At 47.0% G+C, this 19,544-nt stretch overlaps 1 protein-coding gene across 1 annotated transcript; it reads left to right on the forward strand.

The window, feature by feature from the left end:
- Positions 1 to 736: 736 nt before the first annotated feature.
- Positions 737 to 11,383, forward strand: LOC125749129 (carbonic anhydrase 14-like). The gene is made up of 10 exons (XM_049026050.1): positions 737 to 855; positions 1,612 to 1,632; positions 4,094 to 4,776; positions 5,810 to 5,905; positions 7,107 to 7,173; positions 7,471 to 7,628; positions 8,304 to 8,430; positions 8,900 to 8,923; positions 9,151 to 9,205; positions 10,710 to 11,383. The coding sequence occupies exons 3-10, from the start codon at positions 4,525 to 4,527 to the stop codon at positions 10,804 to 10,806; spliced, it is 876 nt and encodes a 291-aa protein (XP_048882007.1). The 5' UTR covers positions 737 to 855; positions 1,612 to 1,632; positions 4,094 to 4,524; the 3' UTR covers positions 10,807 to 11,383.
- Positions 11,384 to 19,544: the final 8,161 nt, after the last annotated feature.

The following is a 19,544-nucleotide window of genomic DNA, read 5'->3' on the forward strand; positions in this document are numbered from 1 at the left end:
CGCTCCTCGTGTGTGCCACGCCCCCTGCTTACCCACGTGTGATTCCCTGATCGTACCCAGCTGTGTCCGTTTACTTTCAATCAGTCCTGTCTATTTGAGTCCTTGTCTTCGATGTCTGTCATTGATGTTAGTTGGCGTCTGACGTATCCTGATCCCCGTCTTTTGATTAAACCCCTAGTTTTGCCCCGTATTCTGCCTGTTTGCTCGATCCTTGCCAGCCTGTCTGTCCGAGCGATCACCCAGTCACGCTGAACGTGACATATATAGTGTATGTTTTATAAAATTTAAGAAGTATTATTCTTTTGAATGGCAGGAATAATGTTGCATTTTGGACTGTAGAAGCAAAACAACAGTTCAGGTTGAGTTAAAGAGACATTGAAGCCGCTTAAATTAGGTCCGGGTACTTAAACCACACTACCACCGCATATCAGATACCAAAATTATTTTCAGGACAAATTTTGCTGTTTTTGGAACATACGTCGGCTAGAAATTTTGCCAGAATTTGAGAGCCATGTACACAGCCCTAGAAGGCATTATAATGCAGTTTACAATCCATCCATCCATCCAGTTTTGTACCTGCGTGTCTGATATGGATAGTGGGGCTTCAGCACTTGTCCCAGAAGCTACAGGTGCAAAGCAGGGAACAACGCAGGACAGGGTACCAACCAATCAGAGGGCACACACACCATTCATACACAAATTCATACTTACAGGCAGTTTGGCAACTCCAGTGAACTTTTTTGGACTCTAAGGGGAAACTGGAGTAACTGGAGGGAACTCCATGATGACACGGGCAGAACGTGCCAGCTGCACACACATGTAGCCAGAGTGGATTTCTCAAACCTGGGCCCAGAGGTGAGGCAACAGTGCTAACCACTGCAATAATAATAATAATAATAATAGTAACAACAATGATTGTATCCTTCGTGTAATTTTCGCTATAGGTCTGTCATTTAATTCCCTGTCTAGGATGTGTTGTATACAGCTTAGAAATATTGGTAAACCTTTGAAGATAAAGAAGAATTAATACATGCATTTATATATCATATTGAACTGAGCTGATCAACGTGTACAAACCACAACACACACTGAGGTCACTGTACTTGAGGAATGTCCTCTTGGTCTTAATAAATCTAGACTCTGTATTTAAAACCGATTGCTTTAGCTTAAACTACCATAAACGCAGCTGCTGATGCAATTGCAGATTCTGCTTTGTCTGTGTTTGCTTTTTTTGCTCACCTACCAGCATCTGTACCAAACCTCTGAGTTACTGTCCCCTCCACACCGCTGCAGTACCTGAGGTCAGCACAGGCAGAGTTCATGCTATAGATACAGCAGAGCTCTCATAGAGATGTGGGACAGTTGTAGAATGAAGCCTGCTCTAAGGAAAGCTGAGCAGACAGTGGATTAACAGATGGTGAATCACAGAGAGGTAGGTCGCAGAAAGACAGCTCACAGAGAGGTAGCTGATAGATAGGTGGCTCACAGAGAAACAGCAGACTAAAGACTAAAACAACAGTCTTCCTTTAGTCTTCCTTTATCAGTCTTCCTTATCTCCTTTATTGTTCATTAAGTGAATGCATTTCACACTATGTTCTCTCCTTATTTCAGATTCATACTGGACATACAAAGGTAAAACGAAAACTCTTCATACGTGTCTTCGAAGGTTTTGCTGTAGTTTTGAAGCCCCAAACAATAGTGGGTTGTGTGTTATCACTACAGTTTTGCCTCGACACACTTACATCCAATTAAGGTTCGGTCATTTGTATGCTCCTCTTCCTCCATCCTCATCCTCCTTGTTCTGCAAGCGTACTCTCTCTCTCCCGCTCCCTCTCTCCTGTTCTCCTCTTATGTCCTGAATTTGGCTCCCTCTCTGCCGCACTCAACTGTCTGCTACTTGCAGCCGGCCAGTTGGCCATGTTGGCAGCGGAGAGACGGTCACACTGAGGGGGACAGGAAGAAAGGGGACTGGGGGACGAGTGAGTGGGTGACAGAAAAGGAGGCTGGCAGCTCCGTGTGGAAGGAGAGATGGAAGAGGGTCCTCTTTGGGTCAGTGAAGCTGCTGGCCTCGTATCTGCCAGGAGAGGTGCTTCCATGTGGCTGGTTATCATGTTTAGGGTATGTTAGACCTACGGTACACTGTGTTCTTAACTGACTCCACTGATGTCCTGTTAAAGTAAGAATAAGTCTAGTGACTTTGAATTCCTGATGTAAGCTTGCCAGCAGGTAGCTGTGTGTAATACATGCTAAATTTACCCCGAGTAATGTTACACTAAGTAGGGGGGGGACAGAAGGCAGTGCCAAGCTGCATGTGTGCAGTTTTATAAACCGCTATACTTCCGTCCCGCCGCGCGGGTCCATGTGCTGCAGAATTCTTTGCTGTATTTAGGACACCATACCAGGGTTAGAATGGCGGCATGTGAGCCTCGCTGTTGTCAAGGTGATTTCCATGACAACGCAAAGCTAGGCGACAAAGTTTTTTTTGTCCTCTGTTTTTGATGGAGGGGTGGTCAGAGGCTGGGGGGCGGTGGTCAGAGGCTGGGGGGCGGTGGTCAGAGGCTGGGGGGCGGTGGTCAGAGGCTGGGGGGCGGTGGTCAGACACAGAGGAGAGCTGCTTATGGATGAGAGCAGCTCCGTGTCTGTTCCAGGTTCCAGGTTTGGAAAATCAGAAGCCAGTTAAAATATGAGCCTACTGCAATATCCCAGGAACCCATATAATTTAAAATCTTAAAAAAACACGAGGTTATAAAAAGGTCTTGGTTAGATTAATGTTAATTCAATTCGAATTCAATTTATTTTTATATAATGCTTTTCACAACGGAGTCGCTTTACATGGGTGCGTTGTGATGCATTACAGCATCAATAATACAGAATAAAATAAAAACAGGGAAAAGGGGAGGAGAAAGAAAGAAAGAAAGAAAGAAAGAAATGTTAATTCAATTCAATTAGTTTTTTATATAGAGCCTTTCGCAACAGAATTGCCCCAAGGCGCTTTACATGGGTGCATTGTGATACATTACAACATCATTAAGGCAGAACAAAACAAACACAGGGAAAATGGAACGGAGGGAGAGAGAGAGAGAGAGAGAGAGAGAGAGAAAGCCAGATAACAATGGAGGAGAGGAAAGATAAAATAGCCGGCACATGATGGTCAGATGTCCAGGTGAGGCGAGTAGGAGTGGGAGAGAGTTGTAATGCTCCTGGGGACGCACCTTCTGTTGTCAGTCATGAAAAATAGCCCCCGCCTTTTCATTTTCCAGCCTTTTCCATTCTATCCGCTCGAAGCAAGGTGAATGACTCGAATGGTGTCCCAGCGAGGTCCGGAACCGCTGTCGTTAGCCACGTCTCCGTGAAACAAAGAAGGTTGCAGTTCCTAATGTTGTGCTGGAACTTAACTGTAGCCCGGAGGTCATCACACGCCCTGGGACCCGTTTTACCCGCCGCTGTCGGATGAGAGGGACCCCCCCCACCCCCTGTCTGCTGTCCCTTTGTTGGTTTTTGTCCCTGCATTTGTGCTCCTTTTCATGTCTGTCTGTCCATCACTTTCACTTTCTCTCACACTCACACTCACACGTACATAACACACACACACACGCCGGGTAAACATTATCTTTATGGGGACCACTTATTAATTTCTATCGGAAAAATGCTTGCGCTAACTATGAAAACCTTAACCCCTACCCAGCCCTAACCATAACCATACGTAACCAAGCAAAATACAGTTTTTTCATTTTTAGTTTTTTCATAGCAGTCACCAACCGGAGACCGGTCCCCATAAGGGAAAAAAAAATGGATATTTATCATGCTATTGTGTCCCCATACGGATAGGTATACCTGCTCACACACAGACACATCTATGCATTTGTATGAATGAACTTTGCTCTGCAATTAATCACACCAAAGTCCCCCCAAATGAAACCCAAAAACACAAAAATGAAACTATAGGCCTTAGTGCTGTAAGAAAGACAGAGCAGTCAGATCCCTGTTATTGGACTCGGGCTTCATTCAGGATGGATTAAAATACTAACCCACTGCCGGGGGCCCTGGCATCATCTGCACTGCAACCCAATTGAGCATCTCCTCTCCCCACCAGAAATGGCCCAGTGGTGAAAGTCCTTCCCCGACTGCGGGGGGGTCCGTCAGTCCCCCATCGATGTGGAGACCTCCGCCGTGCATCACGACCCCTCGCTGATGCCCGTCAATGTTGTTAATGCATGTAATTAATGTAGTTAATGCATAATTACCCATAATGTTTGTGTAAACAGCCACGTGAGTTTATCTCATCCGGCATCTTAATAACTAAATAACTCAATGCTAACATTATGTCCTCATTGACGGCCCCATGCGATGGCACTCTTGTCATGTCCTGCTCTGCTCAGCTGTTCTGAACGGATCATTGTCAAACCCGCTGACCCAGAATGGTCCGGTTCGCCACATTGAAAGACTTCTTTGTTGCCTTTGCCTGGCCTGCGATTCCCGGGTCACGCATTCATACGGTGTCCCTGTGGTTCCCGCGCCTCGCCGATGATGTTGCTGCTCGCTGGTCCTGACACTCACCTCCGGTTCCCATCTGAGCGCGTACAAGGCCCACCCAGCCTTCCCATCTCATGTGTTGCAGTGAAGATGTCCTTGCCCGCCTGGTTCCAACTGGGGGGGCTGCCCTGGAGGTTCACAGCTGTGCAGCTGCACTTCCACTGGGGTAGGGAAGGGGATGGCAGCGGGGGCCTGGCCGGGGGCAGCGAGCACACTGTGGATGGCCGTCGATCCGCTGCTGAGGTGAGGGGCGCTTGTGTCCCATGTGATACACTCATTGTTTGCCCACATGGCCAAAATCCTGAACACCCATAAATCCAATATGAAAGACTATATGTGAGTAATTGTGTTTATCCAGTCTATCCAGTTTATCTAGCCTGGCTCATTGGAACTGTTTGAAGGTGTGACTGTGCTGATAATTTAGGAAAAACAAGAGATTACGCCAGGCAAATTTGTAAGCTTAACAATCCTGATATAAATGCTCCTTCATAAAACCTGGATTAAAGGCACGCGGAGGATTTTTTTGTCAAGCTGTACTGCTACAGGACGTTCTTTGCTGGGAAACAGGCAGGGCAGGAGGATCTGTTCTTGTATAAAGACAGGCACACACAGAGGGACACCTGGGGACACACATGTGAAAACACTCGGGGACATGCAGGGACACACACAGGGACATGCAGGACCTGCATTGTATTAGTCTGTGGGCCAGTTTCCCTGCATTTCCTGTTCAATGGCTCCCATGACCACGTGAGCTCCCTAAGACGGAAGCTAATGCACATTATGTCATTCAGACTGACCAAGACTTTCATAAGGATTAGATAGCCATACACATTCTGCGGAGTGCGCGCACACAAGCGTGCACCCACACACAGACACACACAAACACACACACATGTTGGGTAAACATATCTTTATGGGGTCCGCTCATTCATTTCTATAGGAAAAATGCTAACGCTAACTATGACAACTTTAGCCCCTACCCAGCCCTAACCTTAACCATAAATAACCAAACAAAATACAAGAGTTTTTTCATTTTTAGTTTTTTCATAGCAGTTACCGACCGGAGACCGGTCCCCATAAGAGTTTTTGCATTTTTAATGTTTTCATAGCAGTCACAGATTTTTATTAAATTGAGTTTTCCCTTATGGGGACCAGGACACTGTGTTCATCATGTTGTGGGGACATTGTGTCCCCATAAGGTAAGGTATCTGTCTCACACACACACACACACACAAACACACACAGACAGATTAATGATTTCTTCTGTTCTCCTCAGCTCCATGTGGTCCACTACAATTCAGATCTCTACCCCAACGTGTCTGTGGCCCAAAGCCAGAGAGACGGCCTGGCGGTTTTGGGAGTGCTAATCGAGGTGCTGTTCCCTTCATTTCCTCTTATCCCAACCCTGCCGTGCCATGTGGCCAAATCTCATCCCTGAGTCATACACCATTCACGCCACTTCTCATGAATGACAGATTTCTGGTCAAGAACAGACAGAGCGAGGATTTTCCAAAATGTTTCAAAATGGCAGCTGAAGTGAAGATCAGAAATATGCAGTAGAAACAGTAGGGGGTCCATCAGTCAAATTCTTATAGTCTAACATTTTCAGCCATGGGATGTCTTCTTGCTCAGAAGGAGGGAAGATCTTCCAGATCTAGATAGGGGGGTCTCAGCTCTTTATTAGTCTGTAGTTTTGTCAATCAGAACCCAGAAAATACAACTGGGGACCTGAATCACAAAGCAGAATTTCTTGCTTAGCCAGATAACCAACAAGTTTTTGACCTTGTTCTAGATAGTTTGTTGCAGACATGCTTACAATAGACAGAAACAAATATGTATGACTTTAGGGTTTACAAGCATTTTTCACTGCTAAACTTTATTCTAAATAATCTTTATTTATTTACCTGCAAAAAATGTTAGTGGATTTACAATTAGTGGAACTAAATTTAGCTAATCAAATAAGTTAGTAGAAACGCTAATCCGCTAATAAAAAGGTTAGCTTTGCCAATTAGCAGTTAGCGGATTAGTGGAACTCTGCCTAATATATATATTATACGAAGTGACCCAGGCCGAAGTAACAAATATAAAACACAGGCTAACTTACTAAGCAGAAAACAAAGATGAAACAAAAAGACAATTGTGCCCCTAACTCTGTAACTACCACAACACAAAGCCAAACACACTCAAAACAAAAATGGCAGCCACTTCATACAGACTGAACAATAATGTGTGCCGCCAAAGTGTGTCTTCATAGAGTACATTGAATAAAGACATAGTCTGCTGGAACAAGTAGAGGTTCCTGGCCTTTGCAATGAGAAACCTTGTCATGAGGGTGTTCTCGCTGGTCATGGACATCTACTGCATCTTTAAACATGAAATAATGAAATAAGATGACTCTTTAAATACAGATACTGGATGCCCTGTCATGGCAAAAGTACTGCAACCATTTTTCAGCAATGTGATGTGAAAATACACTTTTTGCAGCCCATGAAATCTATAAGATCTTGTTTCAGTTCTGTTGCTATTTCATGTGTTTACTCCTATTGTTTTTTAATTGGCCTGTTGTCCTCCAGACAGGTGATGACAATAACTCTGCGTATGAGAACATCTTTAAGTACTTGGAATTCATCAAATATGCAGGTGACACTAATGTATCGTCAGTGTCTGTTGGTCAATGTCAAACACTGTCAGTTTCTAATCATACCAAACCGCTCATGTGTGGCGTCAGACTCTTGGTGTGTCCGTGTGCCCATTTGTCTGATCCAGCCTTGACCTGAAGGTGGCGCATTGCACAGTAGAGCCATGAAGTCCTGTGTCTGTCATGAACACATGATTGTACCATGATTCCCAAAGAGACTCCCAGTACTGTAGCTTTCAGCATCTACTTCCTGTCATCGTCATACTGAATTGCTGCAATCCTTTTACTGCCCCCTGCAGGACAGCAAATGCCCATCCCCTCCTTCAATGTCTGCTCCCTGCTCCCCACTGACCTGGGCAGATACTTCCGGTACAATGGCTCACTCACCACGCCGCCCTGCTACCAGAGTGTACTGTGGACAGTTTTTGCGGAGAAGGTTACTGTGACTCGCAAGCAGGTAAGAACATAAAGCAGGGATCTCCAACCTTACAGTGAGAGCCACTTCTACAAGGACAATTTCCTGCAGAGCTACATGTTTTATACAAGATTGTATCAGACATGGTAAAAGTTGTTGCCATGGTGGGGGGGGGGTGATGTATTTTCTGTGATGGAAGCTGTTTATTCTTTGATTAATGTTGTTTAGTTAGGAGCGCTGCTAGAGATATCATATTGAGATATAAAGCCTATCACATTAGACCCCCAACCCAGACCAATGCAGGCCCCTCACTCAGGGGCCCTTGGAATCATCACCCTCCCCCCCCTTTACAGCACCTCCCCAACTAACTGTATATTATAAATAGGAAACAGAACTGCGAGTTGTTTTTAGTTTTCCGACTGTTTTCTTCGTTCAAGAGGGAAACACTTAAATGGCTATTGGCAATTTAGAAGGATTCTTATGGAGATCCCTTTGTGTGTTTATATTCCCATGTTTCCAGCCCAATATTACATTCACTTATAGTTCCTTTATTGCATGAACCAGCAAAATGCGAATGATGCAATACCTTACATTAGGTAACCAAAACTGAACTTTTCCAAAATGTTTCTCCAGCTGTTTTCTTTTCTCCCTGCTTCTCTCTCTCTCTCTCTCTCTCTCTCTCTTCTGCCACCACTTTTATCCCACTCTGTACCATAGCTGAAGAACCTGGAGACAGTGCTGTTCTCCAACGATGGGAAGGACCCCAAATCTGTCCCTCTCCAGGACAATTACCACACAACCCAACCCCTCAACCAGAGGGTAGTGTTGGCCTCATTTGTCCCGGGTCAGTACACTCTGGCTCTCACAAGGGGAAGGGTATGAGATGCTTGGGGGATGTGTATGAGGTCAAGAGACGGAGAAAGGGAGGGAGAGAAGAAATTTCTTGAAGTGTTAAGATGTTACTCTGTGTAGAACTTTGGTGCCTTGTAGAGATCTTCAAACTGCAGACCACGGGCCTTTTCCACACCTGGCCACCCCAGTGTCCCTGTCCTGTGTGGATCTCCATAACAGTTCTTGGTGCCTAATGTTATTGAGGTGGGGGGAGGGAGGCTTATTAATGAGGCCCCCGATTAGTGTTTGTGGAATCTCACTGAAAACACCGACCACATTGTTTGCGAAGGATTCAGATGGTGGGCGAGCGTGAATATGAACGTAAAATTAGCGAGGAATACAATTCATAGCCACCTCAGTGCACCGGAACACTGAATATAATTCTGAAAGATGTTTTCTGATGTTTCCTTTAACTATTCCAGATTCCATCACCAGTTACACTCTCGGTAAGTATGCATCATATCTTAGCCTAGTCACTGACCATAACTGTCCATGTGTCCCCTACCCTGTACTCTGGGATATTCACAGTGATATTCATTCTGAGCCTGTGCTGGATAAGTGGCTGGGGGGTGAATAAAAGTGATATTAAAAGTGTACAGTATTTTGTGCAGATTCTCTGGTCCTGTTCCATATGTCCTCTATAGTCTCAATTTGAAAGTCATTTTTCTTTCAGGAAAACTGTGTGCTGTAGTGGCGATGGTCATCATCCTCCTCGTAAAGGCCATGCGGTAAGTCCAGAGTCCCGTCGCCCTGGCTGGAAAGGCTGTGATAATTCTTTGTGCACTTTATCACACATTTCTGAAGGGGGTCAAACACAGTTGCTGGACGATAATTAGCTTTGAGTTTTACAGGACAAAGGGCTGAACCATAAACTCACCAGATCCCTGGTCCTGCTCTCCCCCTGTGTCACTCTGCTTCCACACCTTCTTTCAGCATGAAAGTCCACATCTGCAGCCTTTCGCTGCTCGTTCTTCTCCCAACCGCCTCTCTTCCACTTTCTCCTCATTTCGTTACATCTTTCCTTTCAAAACTCAACCAACCAATGATGTTTAAAACAGCTATATAATGATATAATGTTGGTCTGTGTAAGCAGGTCATGTAACTATGTCTCTTAATCACATGACAGCTCTACCTCTAGTTGGGAGGCCCTCGCAATTATTTGGTTGGACATTCTTGGTTGGGTTCTTTTTCTACGGCAGTGAGGGTTACTAGGTTGATCTGTAAAATAATCCCTAATAATCACTAAGATAATGAGGGTAAGATCTGGATCTTGGACATGCCACCAATATAATTGCATTTGGCATGTGTGGACATAGCACCATGAAATTACTCGTGCCAAATCTAATGTCAGTGACATGCACCCTAAACATTACACAAGGTGGCGCCAAATCCCTCTGCTTTGTCAGTGAATTTACTAACGTGCTTTGAATTTACCCTCCGTATGAAATGTGTTATCTAAATAACAATTCATGCAGCACTTAATATCAAAAAGCTTTCTGTTGGCACAAACCCTGCTCATTCTGGCTTTAAGGAACCTAAGAACATCTACCTCTTGGACTGGCTTGTTCTTACTGTTCACGTAAAGAGGAGGGGGCTGGATTTAAGGCAGGCAGTCAAATTTGGGCACAACGATAAAAAAAGGCTCTAGAGTACAACTCAGTTCCCTTCGTTTGTACCAAAGAGCCGTTTAAAGGAATCTGATCATTCTGAAAAGTAGCATCACTAATTAGTAAGTTGATATGTTGTGAGCTGAACCTTTGTAAAGCGAGGAGCATCTGTACATTTTGTATATGTATATTACATACACCTATATATTTGTCCACAATTCATACACAATCTCTTCTTCATCAGTATCAGTATGTATATGGATCCTGCTGTGCTTTTAGTGTGTTATTGTAGTGTTCTGCCTTGATGCAAAAGGCCCAGAGTCATTCGTATTTATCATGTAGTTCCGAGTCACTGCTCGTCACTCCACCGCACTGTACGATTTCTCTGAGTGCTGTTGATGCTTCTAGTTGGGTATGTTTCACGTTGCAATTTCACTGATAAGTTACATAACTTTCATCAAGCCAGCTTTCAGGGTCATATCTTTGCAGAATGTATTTTGTGATATTGTGGTATCGCTTCTGAAGTAATTTAAGTAGATCATATCAACACAATTAACATTGACCTAAATCTTTATATAGCTCCTTATTTTCATCTCACTGTAGTCATCATACATCTTTGTTGCAGATCTAAGGAACATGACAAGGAGCAAAAGCAAGACACAGCCTTCAACACAGACCCTGACCCAGAAAAACCAGAAGCCCCTCCCAAAGTGGAAGCCTAAGCCTTATGTGATTCCTTGGACCTCAGCAGCTACTTCCTGTTTGAGTGCATGAACTTCCTCTGCATGCCAAACCAGCTGCCCCAGCCTCAAGTCCATCTTCTTCCTACCAGTTTGTCCCCTATATACACAGCCAAGTCTGACACAGTTTGCCCTCTCTGAGGCCATTGCACACACACTCCTGTATGCCCCCCCCCCACTTCCTGTCAATAATTGGCCAGTATTGCTTGTATGTGTTTAGGAAAAGGGGAATATGTAGCTATTTACCTCTATGAATGCCTGTTTGGATGCTCTTGTTATCTGCCAATATGCCTGCAGGTTGTACATGCATCATGATAAACCTTACACTTATGCACCTATATTTCTGTCATTGTGTTATAGTCAAAGGTGCACATTTCTGGTCCAGAAAGTGAAAACCCAGCCAGTTGAGTATAAAGAGTAACAGTCACACTATATTAGTTAATTGAAACAAAATCTTCATCTGGATTTTTACTTTCTAGACCTGAAATCTCCATTTCTGGTCACAGTAACCATTATTTTTTGTTAGTGATTTCAAGACTGTGAATATCTTTGAACTCTTGCGAATAAATTTCCTAAGTTTAAATTTCCTTCAGGATCTGTCTATCTGCCTATCTGTCTGTCTGTCTAAAATATCTCCATCACCAATCCCTCACCACGGCTGAAGCATATACAGAGATGACAGACAAGACTCCCAGAGTGCTTTAATCTGAGGGTCATTATAAGCTTGTTCATAGGACTGACAAGTCAGTAGAATGAAGACTGTGAATATCTTTGAACTCTTGGGAATAAATTTCCGAAGTTTAAATTTACTTCAGGATCGATTGATCGATCAGTCGCCGCCTCTTTCTGTGGAGACTGCTGTCCTTTGGAATATGCAGGTCAGTCCCACATGTCTCTTACCAATCTATTGTTGCCAGTGCAGATTTTTATGTGCTGGTGTGTTGGGGCAATGGAATCAGCACCGATGATGCCAAAAAACTCAAAAAACTAATCAAAAACTCACTACAGACTATGGAGGAACAGAAGACCCTTAGGAAACTACTGGTTATACTGGAGAATGACCCCACTCTCTGCAGGTCATCTTGGCCAAGTAGAGGAGAACCTTCAGCAACCGACTAAGACAACTGTGCTGCTCCAATGAGCAAAGTTAAGGTGGTTTCTACCCTTGGGCATTAGGTTCTATAATAAGTCACCATATGGCAAGGGGAGGACAGCCGACTGTCTGAACCCTAACCCTAACCCTAACCCTAACCCTAAACCCTAACCCTAAACCCTAACCCTAACCCTCATTCGGGAAGGACTCAGAGTAGAGCCGCTGCTCCCCCGCATTGAGAGGAGCCAGTTGAGGTGGCTCGTGCATCTAATTAGGATGCCCCCCTGGACAGATGGGACCAGGATGCCCCCTGGTGAGGTGTTCCGGGCATGTCCCACTGGGGGGAGGCCCCGGGGAAGAGCCAGGACACGCTGGGAACACCTCCGGATCCCCCCAGAGGAGCTGGATGAAGTTGCCGGGGAGAGGGAAGTCTGGGCCTCCCTGCTGAGACTGCTGCCCCCGCGACCCGACCTCGGATTAAGCGGGAGATGATGGATGGTTGGATGGATAGATGGATGGATGGATGGTTAGACGCAGGCTTGGATGGTATTATGGTAGCAAAATTAGATACCCCCCCCAAGCCTACTTAGGCAGCTTGTGTACTTACCATAGTTCACCTTGCGCTTACTCTTTCTCCCTTGTGTGCATTTTACATTTAACCATGGTATACTGTATTTTAGTGGTATTTTCAAGCAGCATGTTGATTTATTGTTAATATACAGGCCTATGTGTGCCTCCATATTTGAGTTATTTTATGTTGATGTAAGATGTCCTGCAGGCTAACTACGGAAAGCTGTAGGGTTCAGTTCTAAATATGTTACACTGCAAAATAAAAACGATAAAAATGGCCACATTACAGTTTGATATTGTTTGTACCTGCTGGGCCAATTTTGGAGCGGCTGATCGCTCATTGTTTTTGTGGAAAGAAGCTTAAAAGTAATGGAGGAGAGTGAGGCATTGTGGGATTGTTGTTGTGTCTCAGACCTTGTTATTTTGGAATTGCTGTGGTGTTCACTTGCTAGAGGTGGACATTTCAGGCCCAGAAAGTAAAAAATCCAGACCAGGATTTTGTTTCAACCACCCAGGTGCACATAAAGAGTCACAGTCACAGTGTACTCAACTGGTTGGTTGAAACAAAATCCTGGTCTGGATTTTTACTTTCTGGGCCTGAAATGTCCACCTCTGGCCCTTGCCTCACAACAGCCTGCACGCAGCCAGCTCCACAGGGCAGGGACCTTGGAGAAATGTGAGGCTGGAGCACTGTGCTGGATTACTAAATAAAGGAGCTCACCATCTGCGAGGTCCGAAGTTTAAGACGGGCTTGTCAAAGGAGTATCTTAGATGCTTAGATACTTTTTCTCCCATAATAGCCCAATGATTTAATATAGTGAATTTGCCTGGCTGGCACTGTGTGTGTGATTATGGAATATTAATCAACACCATTCTGACCAATCAAATTTAAGAATTCTACAGCGCTATTGTCACAGCAACATTTACATCCTACTTAGAGCAGGTATCTGTTCTCTACGGCCCACTAAAATAATGAAATGCAATGAAATGAAATTAAATGACATGCAATGAAGCTTCATTTTCCATTTGTATGAGTACAAGAACAGGTAGCGCCGGGTCCATCTGGCATCCCAAGACATTTTTCTGTGGCTTTTCATAGATGCTTTCTGCAATTTGAACTTTATTTTTAACATATTAGACATGCATTTTCTAAATAGAAGCACAAAGCGTCTATACTAATGAAAACTTTGCATGAAATATTCTGGATGCTATAAGCAAGGCTGCTGTAACTTTGGACATTACGGCACTTGAGACTGGTTATATAGGTTTCTCTCAAAGTGAACCGGCCTGCAAACGTGAATTTCGTCACACGCCAGGATGATGTGCCCAGTCTCTCTGGTGATTTTCATGTTGTTACAATTGATCATCCTCACTGTTACGAAGGAGAACTTGCAGTTGCTGATGCACAGGTTTCTCTCATAGATCTTCCCTCCATTACGTGTACAGACATTTTATCCTCGGTCCGGGGGAATGACTGTGTTGGCCTGTTGCACAGGTCTTGGTTACGTAGAAACGTCCTTCATTCTTGCATGTTATTGGTGTGTGGAGCGTCACTTTGGAAATGTCTTGCCAGTTTTGTTGTTATTTCTGGCAGTCGTACAGGGTCACGGGTTTGAATGCCGCACCCCAAGGTAAAAGTTGTTATCCGTGGGAGTGGGAACAGTAATAATTGCCGACTGCAGTTCCTTTGTTTGGCCACTTTTTAATGGTGGTCCCTGGGCTTCTGCCCGACGGTTGGAGGCCACGCCGAATCGCAAATCAGAGTGTTTGGAGAATAATAAGCTTCATTGTGCCTGAAAGACCGGAAGAGGGAGAAGATACAGGCTCCTTTTAGTCACAGAACGGGACTCAGATGCTGTCCTTACAGTCACATGCCCAGACCACTGTCCCGAGGCCTCAGGTGACCTGTACTCTGAGATTAGGTACTCAGAGACGCAGAGAGGTTCTCATGCAAGTACAGGTACCCATGCTGAGATCTGGGACTTAAAACTTAAGGTTTGAGAGGAATAAACTGATGTAAACTGCAAGCATGACGAGCCTTGTGGTAACCACACAATGAACACAGACTATGAACAGGAAGCATACATTATTCACACAAAGGCTAAATATGTGCTTCCAGTTATCAGTTCATTCTGTTCTTGTTAATATTGTGAAAACAAATTTTAAATTCTGCAGAATTTACCTGATAAAATAAAATGTAGGCAGTGAAATATGAACCATGTAGTGTGTGTAGGTGCCCCGTGATTGAACGGTACCCCACCCTGTCTGTACCCCAGCCATGTGCTTTGTGCTGTCTGGGATACACTCCAGGCCCCCTGTGACTCTGACCAAGATACGTATGTTTTAGATGGACGAAACATTTTAAATATAAAATAATAACACCTTACTGATGCGGTGGGCGTCGCCTTCTCACTTAAAATTTCACTGGAGGTTTTGCAGAGGAAATGACCCCCCTTCAGCCTTTGAACATGTGGGCCTGGGTGTAGACGTGCCTGTGGACGCATGTGGGTGTATCTCCCCAGGCTTTGGGGGGTCGGGGGGGCAGAAGCAGGTTTGCGGGGTCGCAGCCCCCGTGTCTGCAGAGTCACGAGCTGTGGTTACCGTAGCATTACAGTGTGGTGAGCTAAGGCCCAATCGAATGCTGTGTACAGCTCGGGTACAGTATGGGTATAGCTCAGGTATGGTGTAGGTACAGCTCGGGTACGGTGTGGGTACAGCTCGGGTACGGTGTGGGTACAGCTCGGGTACAGTATGGGTACAGCTCGGGTACGGTGTGGGTACAGCTCGGGTACGGTGTGGGTACAGCTGGGGTACGGCATGGGTACAGCTCGGGTACCGTGTGGGTACAGCTCGGGTACGGTGTGGGTACAGCTCGGATACAGTATGGGTACAGCTCGGGTACCGTGTGGGTACAGCTCGGGTACGGTGTGGGTACAGCTCGGGTACCGTGTGGGTACAGCTCGGGTACCGTGTGGGTACAGCTCGGGTACGGTGTGGGTACAGCTCGGATACAGTATGGGTACAGCTCGGGTACCGTGTGGGTACAGCTCGGGTACGGTGTGGGTACAGCTCGGGTACCGTGTGGGTACAGCTCGGGTACGGTGTAGGTACAGCTCGGGTATGGTGTGGGTACAGCTCGGGTACGGTGTGGGTACAGCTCGGGTACGGTGTGGGTACAGCTCGGGTACGGTGTGGGTACAGCTCGGATACAGTATGGGTACAGCTCGGGTACGGTGTGGGTACAGCTCGGGTACGGTGTGGGTACAGCTCGGATACAGTATGGGTACAGCTCGGGTATGGCGTGGGTACAGCTCGGGTACAGTATGGGTACAGCTCGGGTACGGTGTGGGTACAGCTCGGGTACGGTGTGGGTACAGCTCAGGTACGGCTTGTTCCCTGGTGACCTGCCCATGCACAAGTCCTCTTTCAGTCAGCCTCACTCCTTAAGCCGTTGCCTTGCATTGGATCAGGTCATACCTACATTTATATACTGGGAATATTGCCTGTCTAGCCACACTAAGCTAGAGGCCAGTCCTTCCCTGAGTTTTAGATTAAGATGCACTTTATTGGACCCAGGAGGAAATTCCGATGCTTACAGCAGCAAGAACATAGTGCTCAGGCGAGCTTACATACAGTGCCAAACAAACAAGGTACAAAGACAGTACTCAACATGTAAACACAGTAAACATTGTGAAAACAGATTTAAAAAGTATGCTGTACGCAACTAATTAAATATTCTGAAAAACAGAATGTAATATTAAAATTAAATATTTAAAGACAAGAATAATAATTGTATGCAAATTATGTGCAGTTAGATGGATTATATTGTAACGTATTGTAATGTAAGATAGGATGCTTTCTGACTCGCTCTTCCAAAACACCCCAAAGTGTACAAAGAGTAATATTCAGAATGGTTCGGTTAGTACTTGGCAGTGACGTACTCATCTAGATCAAGTAGTGGGCCTAGGGAATGCCATAATATTGCCACCCAAACCATCAATGATCCAACCCCATGCTGTACTCTGGGTACGAAACAGTCCAGGTGGTTAGGCCTCTTTGGGGCCTCTGCATACTGTAACTCTCCTGAATGCAGGAAAGACATCAGAGAACAATAGATGTTTCACATTGTTCACAGCCCAAAATTTACACTCCTGGCACTGTTGAAACTGACGTTTGGCACTGGCACAAGCGAGCAAAGGTCCAGCTATAGCAGCCCGACCATGAATATTGATCCTGTGGAGCAACGAACAGTTTTTTGAAAACAGGAGAGTCAAAGTGTGCATTTAATTCTGAGCAGCTGTGGCTTTATGTGTTTTTGGATACGATCCGGGTTAGTGCCCAGGTGTCCCTGTCAGACAGCTTCATCTTGCGTCCACAGTTACTCGTGTTGGACATGGTCCGTCCTTCGTGGTGGAATGCCGACATTACCCTGGATACCCTGGCTCTCAATACACCACAAAGACTTGATGTCATGGTCACAGATGTGCCAGCGAAATGCGCATCAACAATTTATCCTCTTCTGAACTCTGATATGTCTCTCATTATGTTGTGTCTATTGCAATATTTTATGCAGCTGTGCTATTGTTCAGCTAATTCAACCTTCACACTCTGCTCTTACTGATGTGCAATCAGTGAGGATCGGACACCAGGCTGTGCACAAATAGGCGTGAAACCTCAGACACTATTGGCTAAGTGTTTCAGTTTCATTGTCCAACCCCTGCATATCTTTGGATGTGGAGATAACTAAAATAAAAATATTAAAATAAAAGCAAACAAACATGAAAATGAGGCGCTACATTGGCTACATGTTGTGACCACCTCTATATTTTGCGAATGTTGATTTTAAAAGAACACATGGCTCTTTCCCGATGTAACTCCTGAGACTACACTAAGAAACATAAATAAGAGCACAAAATGAGAAACGCAAATACTGATGCCTTAAAAAAAATTCATTACGTTACATAAAATGTGTAGAGAGCTGATGAATGGAAAGGTTTCCACATGAATGGAAACCTTACGTTCATTCCCAACAACTTTGGCTCCTTGTCATGTTCCTTAACAAAGATGTATGATGATCTTTGCACTTTTGAGAAACTCGCCCTATTTATTTTGTAGCACGGTCCACTATCTGGTTAAGATAGTTAAGGGAGACCCCTTTGTTCTGTTGTGCAGGCATTGGAAGCTACCATAGTAATGGTCAAGACCTGGAGGTAGCTAACTAGCTCGCTAAGTAAAAAGTAATGTTAACTTTAGAGATGCACGATGTCACAATCGCCGTTAATTAAGCGGGCGATCGCTCGGGCAAGTGAGCAAACAGGAAGCAGGCAGGCAGAATAAGGGGTAAACGGAGTTTAATCAGAGGACGGGGACCAGGATACATCAGACGCCTACGAACATCAGGTAACGTGAATGACAGACAAGGGAAACAGGTAAGACCAGGACTTAAAATAGGACAGGACTAATCAAAGTAATCGGACACAGCAGGAGACGATCAGGGAAGCACACGTGGGTAATCAGGGGGCTTGGCACACACGAGGAGCGGACGAGCCGGGCATGACAGAACCCCCCCCCCCAAAGGCGCGCTACTCTGGGCGCGCTTAGGAGGAGGCGACGGACGGGACGAGGGAAAACAGGACCTGAAAAACAAGAACAGAATGGTCAACGCAGGACTGGAAACAAGACCGAGGTACAGAACACAGCGAGGGACAAGACATAGGACAAAATCTGACAGAGAGCAGGGAAGGCGGATAGACAGAGGTAGAAGGGCGAAACAGAAGGAACGGGTGGAACAAAAGGACCGGGAGTGCTTGGAGGGAACATCGGGGAGCAAGGAGCAAAGAAGGGCGGAACAGAGGGACGAGGAGCAAACAAAGGAGGGACGAAGCGAGGGGGGGCAGAGACAGGAGGGACAAAGCTGGGAGGCCAGGGAGAGAAGGAGGGGGAATACAGGGGAGCCCGAGGGAGCCCTAGCGGGCGACGGTAGGCAGCCGGAGGGGCCGCAGGCGGCCGGGAGGCCGGAGCAGGTGGAGACCTCGGAGGGGCAGAGGAAGGAGCAGGAGGGAGCGCCAGGGAAGGGGACGAGGGAGCTGGAGGGGACCCTGGCGAGGACAAGGAGTGGGGGGGAGCCGCAACAGGCGGCGACGTCCTCCGACACGCAGGAGCGGGTGGACCCGCAGGTGACAGAGGAGCCACCGTTGGGGAGCCCGCAGGCGACCGACCAGGTGCCGGAGGGGGGAGCGAGGCAGGGCGATGAGGCCGCGGAGGGGGACCCGCAGGCGACAGCTGACCCGGAGGGCCAGGGCCCGCAGGCGCTCTCAGAGCCCCAGTGCAGGCGAGCGAGAGCGAGCCAGGGGGCAGGGCGGGAGGGACCCCAGCCCTGCGTCTGTGCCCTCTCCCCTTACGGGACACAGACATAAGGACCCGCGGCCGGGGTCGGGCTCGCCGGGGCGAGGGCAGAGGAGTCACAAGCAGGGTCCCCGAGGGGTCCCACTCCAGCTCCTCCACCTCCAAGGAGGGGGGAGCGGCGGCTGGACTGTCCGGGACCCTCTTGGGGACTGGGGCAGAAGGGACTGGAGAGGGGTCAGGAACAAGAGTCTGATTGGCCACAGTCACAGGGGACACAGGGAGCGCCTCGGGCGTGGGCGCGGGAGCTGCAGGCAGAGGGGGCGCCTCGGGCGCAGGAGCTGGAGGCAGAGGGGGCGCCTCGGGCGCGGGAGCTGCAGGCAGAGGGGGCGCCTCGGCACAGGAGCTGCAGGTGGCTGCGCAGGTGGCTGCGCAGGTGGCTGCTCGGGCTCTGGGGCTGCAGGGGGCAGCGGAGGCGGCTGCTCGGGCGCTGGAGCCGCAGGCAGAGGCGGCTGCGGCTGCACGGGATGCACATGCGGCTGCGCAGGCGGCGGCAGCTGCGCGGGATGCGCAGGCGGCAGGAGCGGAGGGAGCTCCTCAGGCCAGACGGGTACAGCGAGCAGCGAAGGTGGCTGCTCAGGCTGCGCTGCAGTCCGGCGTGTTCTCTGGAGGGGGGGGAAGCTGCCCAGGGAGGCAGCTTAGCAGAGCTGGGGAC

Source organism: Brienomyrus brachyistius, chromosome 9 (genome assembly GCF_023856365.1).
Source record: "Brienomyrus brachyistius isolate T26 chromosome 9, BBRACH_0.4, whole genome shotgun sequence".
Taxonomy (NCBI): domain Eukaryota; kingdom Metazoa; phylum Chordata; class Actinopteri; order Osteoglossiformes; family Mormyridae; genus Brienomyrus; species Brienomyrus brachyistius.